This window comes from Macrobrachium nipponense, chromosome 13, assembly GCF_015104395.2.
Source record: "Macrobrachium nipponense isolate FS-2020 chromosome 13, ASM1510439v2, whole genome shotgun sequence".
Classification (NCBI taxonomy): domain Eukaryota; kingdom Metazoa; phylum Arthropoda; class Malacostraca; order Decapoda; family Palaemonidae; genus Macrobrachium; species Macrobrachium nipponense.
In genome coordinates, this window is record NC_087206.1 from 60274775 (window position 1) to 60286215 (window position 11441).

Below are 11441 nucleotides of genomic sequence, written 5' to 3' on the forward strand. Positions count from 1 at the left end.
CAAGCAATTCTTACTAGCAAATTTCCCCAAGCCCTTGCCGTTCATTTAATCCCCCAAATTAGTCATGTAATCTAACGAATTAATCTCACGAATATCACCTTCCCATGACTCTCTTACAACATCAAGAGGACCACGAACACAATGCCCAAAAATGACAATTTGTCGAAAATTGCATTTTTCCTAACTATACAAACCTGAGGTCCTTTAACAATAGGAAAGTAGCTAGCGGCAGCTGGAACGGTCGTAAGCTTCGAACAAGGGGAACGGTAGTTAACTGCTTGTCCGACAGTCGCGCGCCGCGCGACTGGGAGGTAAACAAATCACTTTTGCTTTTGGCCCATGCAAAATACGCAGAGTGAGGGGTGGCATGAGGAGGGACTATATGTAAAGGACCTCAGGTTTGTATAGTTAGGAAAAATGCAATTTTCGACAAATTGTCATTTGTTCCGATACGTAATACAAACCATCGGTCCTTTAACAATAGGAAGACTCACTTCTTGGTGGGAGGAATCTGAGTCTTTTGATGAACAGACTGGTGTTCGTCCATCCCTGGAATGCCTCCCTGGTCGTAAGAGCGAGGAGGGATCCAAGCCTCTGTCCGATTGATCGGGGTGTGCACCGCAGGATCAATGGTCAGACCTCTGGGCCGAGTACTAAGAGAGAGGCAAGCGTATCTCTTCGTACCAGCAAGCAAGAACTTGTTCCTGTTTGCAAGAGGCAACATAAAGTATGGGTTGTCTCAAGCTGGCATCCACTTCCTCCCCCTTGTTGGAGGAAGTGGTGGATATACGCTCCTATCCCTAGTGAAAGGGATAGGATGGGGCTCTGTTGAGTAGCTCACCTGCATCTTGTCCTTATCCAGCAGGTGACGACCGTGTCCCTCTAACCACAGGTAGAGGGGAAGAAAAAGATGGGAAGAGGAGCCAGTCACACTCTCATTCACTCATCCATCTTATGGTCACACCAGGACTCGATGCTGTTCAGCCTGCGAGGGTCTGGGTTCGCTACACAACGTGTTGAGCAGCCACACAAGGTCCCAAGGAAAAAGATCCAAGGACCTGTGGGCAATATCTCGAAGGTAGAAAGGAAGGGCATGTGGTCTGGGTTGACCAGACCCCTGCCTTCAGTACCTGCGCCACGGAGAAGTTCTTGCGGACAAGGCAGCATCTCCTTCGCATCGAAGGCGGTGAATGCATTAGGGAGGGGATTGTGAACGACTCGAACCAATCGTCAGGGACCGAAGGGGGTCTGAGTCTTCGCTACGAAGTTCGGTACGAAATCGAGCATCACGGATCCCCATCCCCTGGATGCTTGACTTCGCAGGAGAAGTCATGCAGTTCTTCAGAGGAAAAGAAGGAAATAGTCGCATGACCTATCCCTCTTCTCTACTTCGGTGATGTCCAGTACCCATACTGGTCTGTCCGTTTGCCACGAAGTCTCTCGCATCCTCCTATCCCCATGCAGCGAAGTTCTCGGTAGTGGATAGGACACCGACACTCCATGGTGGGTGTCAATGGTATGGGTACTGTGACAAGCTATTAAAACGAAGTAATGATTGCTCTGTAACAACCGAACTAAGTCAACAGCTTAGTTCGTAACTGACTCGGCCGCTCTGACAGCTGCCGACTGACTGCGTTCGGTAGGAGGCAAGTTGTCAAGGCATCCGAGTAAGTCACGTGACCTTCGCCTTTTAAAGGGTTATGCCGAGAGACCAAACAAATAATGTATTTGTTTGTCACCAATGCCGCCGGACAGCGAGGATGATGATTCTCTTAAGGCATGTGCCCAACAGGCGAAAGTCAATTGCCATCTAGAGACCGAGGTCCCTGAAGGTAAAACATCTCATGGTTGTTGAATCTCAGCTAAGGAGAAACAACATTATGTACCGTTGAAGACGAAGGTAGATATTGAATGCAACCTACGTCTTCACAGATGAATCGAGAGAAGGATTCTCAAGATTCATAACCTGTGCTTACAAATGACTGAAAACGCTAACCGCTATTTCATTGCTGTCCGGTGAGAAGTCGTAGTTGCAATGAAAGCGGGGCGTTCTTCAGTAATGAAAACACAGAAAAGCCGCCTGAAGAACTGCTTCTCATGGGCTGAACATTTGGAAGTAGAGCTGTCAGGTCGGAGAGTAGGCGATGTCTTCTGACACATCTCGTAATTCGGTTGAACAATGAACAATTGTACACCTACGAATAAGAGATATTTTGAAGACAAACTCAGATGTCTGCAAAATCATTCGCATTATCGCAGTGCGATGCAGCGGGAGACTTGTACAGACTTCTGTTACCGTGCGGTAAACAGAAAGATGAAAGAGTCCAAGAGATATCTCTGTTGAAAATTCTCGCAATGTCGAAGGCGATGGAATCTAGCGTCACAGCAGTAGCTGGTCCTTCATTATTGCGAGAATCCCCGTTAATCAGAGACCTAAGTCCATGATTGTTGGGCAGAGATACGGTTCGGTAGTCAATCAAAGCAGGGCAGAGAGAGCATACATAGATGACCGTGCATATCGGAGGCCCAGCTGATACTGAGCTGCTATCAGGCAGTTCAATACGCAGTAGTTGAGCCTGAGCTCTCGCTGACTCGTCATCCTGAGTTGCCAGGTAATCCATTATTCCACGAGGGAATGCGTTCGGCCTAGAACTACCGAGCATAAAAGATATGCTCGAGCAATTATATTTAGGCGAAACGAATTTCGGTAAATATAAAAGTTGAAATGGTGTTGTCGTGACAAAACCATAAGTATATAAAATTGAAACTGAAAACTCCTGGGAGGTTGCAGGCAACCCCGAGTTGCAGTTTTTCAATTAGAATACTTCTCTTATAAGTCGCAATCCGTAGATTAACTAGGATATGCGCCTACCCCTCGGACAATTCAACTGCTTAGTAGAATCATGTCGCGAGGTTAATATACGTAGTATATTTGTAGGATTCTGAAACAACGATCTCCATCCTAAATTCTTTCCTTCAAGAAAACAAAAATAAGGATTGGAGATCGACCACCTTCGATCTCATCAAAGAGAGTGAAGGAGAAGTCTTCCTCGAAGGAAAAGCTTCAATGGTGAACAGAATACTAAGACGATAGTTCAAGCCAAACTGGATATTCCCGTCCGATCTTCCCTCTAGTCCAGGTTGGTCGCCTACTGTGAGATAGTTTCTTCAGCAGCAGTCTTCTTCCCCAATGCTAGAAATTCCAGGAATTCGAGCATAGGCGAGGTTCCCGATTATCGTGTATATCGGGGATTCTCGTCTCGCTCACTTTGGACCGTGGTCCTCGCGTAAGTGTTTGGAGATCGTAAAACTCGAACACTGAATGCGTTAGAAATTCCGTAGAATTCTAAGCAGTCTGCGAAACCCCACCAGAATTCGTCAAACGATATCGGCTGGTGGGTCCTCTCGATTCCCGTAGAAATCGAGAATGGGGCAGGATTCCTCCTCAACGACCGGGGCTTACGTCAGGTAGGACCCGAAAAAAAAAAAAAAGGTCCCCCCGGTAGCGGAGTCCCGAACGTGGATCCTACAGAGAAATCTCTGTAGGATCCCTCCCCTTTCCCTCGTAACCGTAAGGAGAGAGGGGAATGGGGGAGGAATTGGATACTCGCTCGCCTTCCCAGTGGAACTAGCAGTTGGAGAAGAGTAGGAACAGCCATCGCCTTGCGGCGATGGCCTCTCAGAGTCTGGGAAAAAAAGCAAAAACGTATCGTCAGAGAAAACGTTTTCCCGCGGAGGGTTACGAACTCTCACTGTAGGTAAGGGTCTGCCGCCACTGTGAACGTCGTCTGGGTGGGGCTGATCGACACCTGACAGGAGAGAGCCGATACCGTCCTCCGACTCATTCCAGTCCTCGTCGAGGTCGAAACCTCTCAGGAGGACCGAAGGAGTATTTAAATACGGTGTCCGAAGACACGTAGAAACGCCGCTGTCGCAGTAGAGGAGGTGGAAGTAGCTTGATCGACCGCCAGAACTGAGAGAGCCTTCTTGTCCGGAGACGAGAGACTCTGGTTCAAGACAGAATCGGCAAGTTCCGATCGCGGCAGACCCACCGTCGGTTTGGGTTCCCTCTCGGGCCCCAAAACGACTCGAGCAGAGACGTGGGCTCTGCTGGTGGGAGCGGCAATCCTTCCGCAAGGTCATTATGCTGACGAATCAGCTTAATGACTTCTGCAAATTCCTCTGTATCTCGGGAGTAACCGGGTTGTCCTTGCGGAGTAGGACCGTCCAGTCCCTCCAAACAAGAACAGATCCAGAGATACTCCTCCTTCAGAAGGAGGAACAGCGGCAGACCCCTGACGGTCGCCTCCAGCTACTTGCGCGTATGTCCTGGTCGGTCCTAGAACCGTGCCTGGTCCATACGGCGTCATAGCGGGATCGCGAGCGGCGCACCTCTCGCGATCACTCATAGGTACCTCGCTCCTCCCGGTGTAGCCCGAGGAGGTTGAAGTACAGGAGAGGCAGACCTGACGCTCCCCTAGCTCGCTGGCAGGACCAGCGTGCTTGGAGGGCTGCTGCTGATCGTCCACCCGCGGTGGCGATCGAGCAGCAGGCCTAGCCTTGCCGCTCGCCTGGGGAGCGAGAAGGCTCGGCTGAGAACGTCGACGCTGATCTCTAGCGTCAGGCGAGCTGTTGCTGGTTACCGTCTCTGCCCGGTCCCGATGGGAGCGGCGTCAGGTGACCTGCTAGGCTCGTTGTCGCGGTGAGACCGGCGAGCGTCTCTCGGTCGCGTCGAGCCGCTGGTACCAGCCGTGGCCGGTACCGACGACCGCGGGGACCCCTTCCTTGCCTCAACCCGTGGCTGGTCAGCGACCGTCACGTCAACCCGAGCAGCCAGCTGGTCGCTGCGAGAGCGTCCACTGGCCTAGCGAGATTCGTCTGCACGACACTCGCCAGTCTTCTGCTCCGCGCTTCGGTCTTGGCGGCGAGCGAGCTCGAGTGTCAAGACTTTGGCTGGACGGTCTCGCTAACGGAAGCCGAGGCGGATCCTGGTTTAGCGGCAGAACCGCTAGAACCAGGCGAGGAAGTGCCAGCCGAAGCTGGTACTCCTCTGGTCCCCGTCTTCTTCTCCTTGGTAGAAGAAAAGAGGGGCAATGTACCGACGGGGCGGGGAGCAGGAGGACCAGCAGAAGAGCTCCCCGAATCGCCGGAGCGAGACGGGCCCTTAGAAGGTCCCGAAGGAGCCTTCTTAGGGGGGAAAACCCGGGTTACCAGCTGGTCGCTGCAAGAGCGGCCGCTGGCCTGGCAAGAGTCACCTGAGCGTCTCTCACCAGCCTTCTGCTCCGTGCCGCGTCTTGGCGCCGAGCGAACTCTGGCGCCGAAACTTGGCTGCACGGTCTCCCGAGGGAGAACGTACACTCGGGATCTCTCGCGAACGAGAGACCGAGCCGGGACCTGGCGTAGCGGCATCGCCGCTAGCACCAGGCGAGGAAGTACCAGAGCTAACCGATACTCCTCTGGTCCCCGTCTATCTCTTCCTTACGGAAGGGGAGACGGGCCCCGCTCCCGAAGGAGCAGGAGGACCAGCAGAAGGACCCCCCCGTCCCACCGAGGTGGGACGGGCCCTTAGAAGTTCCCGAAGGAGACTTCTTAGGGGGGGGAAGGCACCAAAAGCCTTATTCTTCTTCTTCGGCTTATGGGCCTTAGAAGGGGTGCCGAAGGGGGAAAAGAGGGGCCAAAGCAAGCCAGACGATGAAGACGAAGATGACAGCTTCCTCTTCTCCTCTTCCTCGTCAGCTCACGCAGGACAGTCGTCAGGTCCTCCATCCAGGCCGGAGCCGGGGCTATTGCCGAAGCAACACGGCCCGACTGCACCTGTCCGGAAGGACCTGGGACTGGGAAGACACACCGTGGGCAGGGACCAGCATGGACAGGCACAGGAACTAGGAGCGACAGGAACAGCAACCAGCTCAGGAGCGGCAGGAACAGCGGCAGCGGTAGACCCAGAAGGGACAGCCAAGCCAACAGCGGGAATCACATCAGCGGCAGGTACGGCAGGCCCAGCGATCGCCTCGTAGAATCATCGGCAGCCAGCGGAACCTGGGTCCTGGCGGCCGGTCCAGGGGCGAGCTGCTGGAACAGCGGAAGTCTGGGGCAGGCAACACGAAGAAAACAGGCGGCGGCGGCCAACCCCACCTCGGTACGGCTGCGGCCCTAGTAGCGGCAGACGGCGTCATCGACACAGCATGGGGAGTGTAGACCTCAGGGAGGGGGGGGGAGCAGCATAAGCGGCCGTGGTAGTAGTGGAGACCGCCCCAGAACCTCGCTAGACGCTGCAGCAGCCCGTGGATGCTAGGCACGCCCATGCCTCCGCGGTGGTCCATACCTGTCCAAGGTCGTCTCCCACGGATGTAGCACCTGCGGTAACATAGATAGATTAGTAAGAGGGGTTCCCTCACGCACGGGGGGAAGACATCCCCACCCCGAACGCAAGGAAGACCCCAAATACAAAATACAACGAAGAAGCTGAGCGGGGGGCAGGAAGGAAGACGAAGAATCAGATACCAAGGGAGTCGCGGGAGAGCTTTCCGACGACTTCCTGGCAGACCTTCGCTTCCCCTACCCCCGCACAGCAGTGAAAAGTAATATGAAAATGAAACAGAATACTGCCCTTGCGATTCACTCATAGAACTTAAAGGGGAAAAGATCAATTCCCGGGTAAGAACGGAAACTTGATCCAATAATATGATGCTATCATAAAATATATATGAAAATGAAACAGAATACTGCACTTGCGATTTCATTTTCACATAAAAAAAACGTAAGGATCAATTCCCGGGTAAGAACGAAAATTGATCCAAATTAAATTCATGTAAATAAATAAATGAAAATGAAAAGAATATTGCAATTGCGAATCCACTTTCATTGCATTCTATTATACAAAATTAAAAGGCTCGTGCCGAGCGCAATCACACTCTCGGTAACGAACGCACAGGGCAAAAATATAATGAAAAGAGTACTTACATTTTTCAATTACACACTTTCGCCCAAATACATGACTCGGCGCGAGCGCGCCCGCCCTCGGCACCGAGACATAATTCAAGGGTTCAATTCATGAAAAGAGAGGAAATCGCCGCATCTACGGCGATAACTCCATGTTGGTTCATAATTAAGTAATGAAAATGAAAACAGTGTACTTACAGTTTCATTTTCAACAAACCATTAGTAGAAAACACAATATAAACAAAGCATACGACGATGAAGCGGGCAGAGAGCGATGACGAACACGTCCTTCACACCCGCGGCCGAAAGCAAAAGTGATTTGTTTACCTCCCAGTCGCAGTTAACTACCGTTCTCCCCTTGTTCGAAGCTTACGACCGTTCCAGCTGCCGCTAGCTACTTTCCTATTGTTAAAGGACCGATGGTTTGTATTACGTATCGGAACAAACCAAATTAAAAGGCGACAGACCTTTAGAATGATTTGGTGTCATGGTAATCGCTTCATAGCGGCGAATGATAAGTTAAAGGAAATGAAAAGGCATTTTCTTCAAGTAGGTCTGCAGCAGGAGGCATTCGGGCATGTGTTGGAGGCGACTGTTCTCATGATTGCTCTAGAATCATCAAGCGGGGTATAGAACTCGACAGGCGCCGACGTGTCGTGAGAAACGCCGCAATTTCTGATGCAATACATTGTCGAGATCCTTCTAAGAAGTTCTGGTCATCTCGGGAGCCTGTGACGTTTGCTGGTAGGCCCCGCCCCCAGGTTGCCATATAAATACGACTGACGATGTAGGAGAGATCAGATCATTAGTGAGAGAGCAGAGATCATCAGTTAGAGACCAGCAGAGAGCAGAGATCAGAGTAGAGATCATCAGAGAGAGATAAGAGAAGAAGAAACAGACGAAGGATCAGAGGAAAAGGCTCTCGAGAGTTAGATCGGAATCTGGAAAAGTCGTCCAGTTAGAGAGAACAACCGAGGTATTTTCGACGTTGTGCAAGCCTTGAGAGCAGAAACGTTCTACAAGAGGTTTCAAGGGGTTCCTGCCCTTCGAGTATCAAGAATAGACATTGTTTTCTGCAATACGGAGTCAAGAAGACGTCTGCAATTACAGTTCTCCTTTTGTGAAGCCATCGCTTCGAGCATAGATCTCCGACAGCGCAAAACTGGCCAGCAAGTATTTTCATTACCTCACTGTTTCCCCAGTTCACGCATTGTAAGATTTTACTTGTGGTTTGTAAATAGGAGAAACCATTCTGCATTTATCTTTGTTAGTAAGCTTGTAAATAAACGTTTGTTCTGTTAGTGTTTCTTTCTATATTCGTATCCCAGTTTCAACTGTTGGTGTTGAATTCTTTTTGTTTTTCATAATATCGAACTTGAAGCGGACCTCTCTCAGTTCATAACACTTGGAGCCGAACGAAAAGCAAATAAGAGATATGGTAATTTTTTGTCCCACTCAGAACCGTGACTTAAACAATATTTCCTAATGATCGATTTCAGAGTTTGGTGAAACCTCTCCCGAGCACCCTTTCTTTCTGGATGATAAGATGACGTCACATGTTTAATACCCAACTCTGCCATTATCTCTTTAAAATATTTTACTAATAAAGTTTGTACCACAATCAGACTGAATCACCTTAGGCATTCCTAACTTGATGAAAAAATTGATTAACACCTCACCTATTTTTATGCTTGTAATGGAACACAGAAGAATTACTTCTGGATAATGGGACATTTTATCCATCATAGTGAAAATGTACTCATTCCCACTACGATTCCTAGGCAATGGCCCAGCAACATCAATTATAATTTCTTTAAAAGTTTCAGAAATCGCAGGTGTTACAACCCTTGGGAATTGTTACAACCCTTGGGATTGTTATAAAAGTTCTTATTATAATTGTTGTCAGTAATAAATGTAACTCAGTGCTAAAAGTCAGCGGAAACGAACACTCAAGAAAACTTAACAATATTTAATACTTAATACAAAATTTAGATCAACCTTGTCAGATATAACAAATACCATAACTCAAAAAAAAAAGGACAAATACCAGTCCTTAGAATCACTCAGGATTCCCTAAAACTAAGAGACTAAATCCCAACAAAGAAAGGGGAAATAATAGTTGTTAATAATCGACTTGTTTGGATCCAACAACTTTGCTGGCCAGACCAAAAAAAACTACCCTAATACTAATCCAAAGAGAGAAGGAAGGCAGAGTAAATAAAACAAGAAAACTATCATAAATCCTACCTATTAACACAAAGCTAAGCACGCAAGGCCTTGTCTATAATAGACTCACTAGGTGACGTTATATAGTCACGACACAAATATGACAAAATATTATGTATGTGAAATAATGCAAATAATATATATAGTTGTTCTCACATCAGTGGATGCATCAGAGGAGAGACAAAGCTAGGGCCGTGATCCACTCGCCTCAGGGCAGGTCTTGAACGCCAGAGTAATACCATAAAGGGAAGGCGATCCCAAACGAAAATCAGAGACACTGTCTTAACTGGCGTCAGCCTCCCTACAGGCCATCTCACGAGTTAGCAAGCTCCCAAAACCACAGCAGCTGACTGGGGATGAAAGCGAATTCCTCCTCGTCAGGGAAAGGCAGGACAGGCTCAAGTCACAGGTGACAGGAGCACCTGCGAGTCTCTACTCGAAGTACACGAGCCGCAGGTCGAGGCAGGAGACAATCGAGTCGCAGGTGACAAGAGAACCTACAGACAACAGACCAAAGCGAGGATCCAAAGCGTGATCCAAAGAATCGTCGTCCAAATAAACTGCCAAATAATCGTCATCCAAAGTCCAAATCAGTATACTGCTCAAGGTATGATATCACGGGAGTGCTCTAGCCCGACCTGAACTCTGTCAGAGCACCAACGTCCAGACATCACCCAGACGCGTTCATATACACTCGTAAAAAAAAGAAAAACAATCGTTAAAACGATAGTTCGATAATACAAACAAACGGGGAGGAGGCGCCTAACCACACTGAGTAACGTTAAATTAAGCACTTTACGCTAAACACTTAAATGACCAGACGACGGACACTTAAATTTAAAAAATAATATAAACAAATACTCAAACAAAACAAAGGCTATTCTGCCACAAAATGATTCTTAAAAATTAGTAATTAAACCTTAAACCTAGAAAAACAAGGTTGATCTAAATTTATAAAAGACAAATAAAAAAAATATAAAACTAGTCTTTTCTAATAACAGGGATTGGACATAGAGGAGCTTTTGGGATAACTTGATTTGGCTTACCAACCTTCTGGCACATACACAACTATTGACAAACTTCTTCACGTCGGATTTCAATTTGGGCCAATAATAATCCTTGAGCAATTTCCCAGCCATCTTATGAATTCCAAAATGATCCACCAGTCCATTTTCATCTGCCAACGACATTCAAGCTAATCCTCTGAACACAAGGAACCAATGTTTGTTTTACAATTTCATTTGCACTGTTACCAGCCTCTCTAGGTCTACTCAACCTGCAAAGAATATTGTTCATTATCTTAAAATTTGGGACTGTTAAATCATCCATCCCGCCTGATTCAACAGCAAGGTCCCAGAATTCCTGTTTCTGAGCTTAAATTTGCTCTTCCTTTGTCGAATCTGGAAGGTCCTTTACAATACTGCTATCTTCTACAACTAAGTTACTATTACTACCACCACTACTATATGTTCTAAACTACTCAAATCTACATCTGTTGTTGACTCTGCAGCATTACCAACATTAGCTCTAGAACGAGTAACAACAGCAATTTCAGGATTCATCAATATCGGACAGTTTTTGCTCCTAAAAGCCACATCATTTGCTAACACTATATCCACATCCTTAACATGAAACTTATTCATAACGGTCAATTTCAATATTCCTGAAAAGGAGAAACATTTTAAATGGAAATTTTCAATGGGATTGGACTCGACTGAATTTGGACAGCCAAACAACAAAACAAATTCTTCAAAATCAAGGACAAAATCACAAGATAATGCCTCTCGTAAATTCAACGACTGAGATGCACCAGTGTCTCGCAAAATACAACCCAATTTTTCTTTGGACGAATCCACAGACGAGACACTACCTTTAGACAAATATCTTTTGAAACAACTGGGTAATCATTGGTCAGTCGTATTCATCTGAACGGGATCTCTCTCTCTCTCTCTCTTTTTCAATACCCATAACTGGTCTACCATTAGCTTGTTTGGACTTCTTAAATGCAAAACACGTACTCTTTATGTGCACCATTTTATTGCAAATGAAGCATGTCATACCTTTCAACTTCTTAGGATCATAATTATTATATCCTTTGTTACCCCTGTTAGGAAAAAGCGATTATCATTATTCTACCTCCTGGATAGATTCTTAATATAATTAGGCCTACCAAAAACATTATTATTATTATCATTATTTTCATTACTCCGGCCCGTTCTAACCCAACCAGGCTTTATCATTTATCACTCCTAGCTCATTTTTATTTGACAAGT

General features: G+C 47.4%; 1 protein-coding gene across 1 annotated transcript in view; it reads right to left on the reverse strand.

Moving 5' to 3' along the window:
* The window catches only part of LOC135225343 (uncharacterized), a 16057-nt gene extending 5246 nt beyond the window's left edge, over positions 1 to 10811 (reverse strand). The window contains exon 1 of the mRNA XM_064264677.1: positions 10649 to 10811. Within this exon, the coding sequence (XP_064120747.1) occupies positions 10649 to 10811 (163 nt within the window). The remainder of the gene's footprint in view (positions 1 to 10648) is intronic.
* Positions 10812 to 11441: the final 630 nt, after the last annotated feature.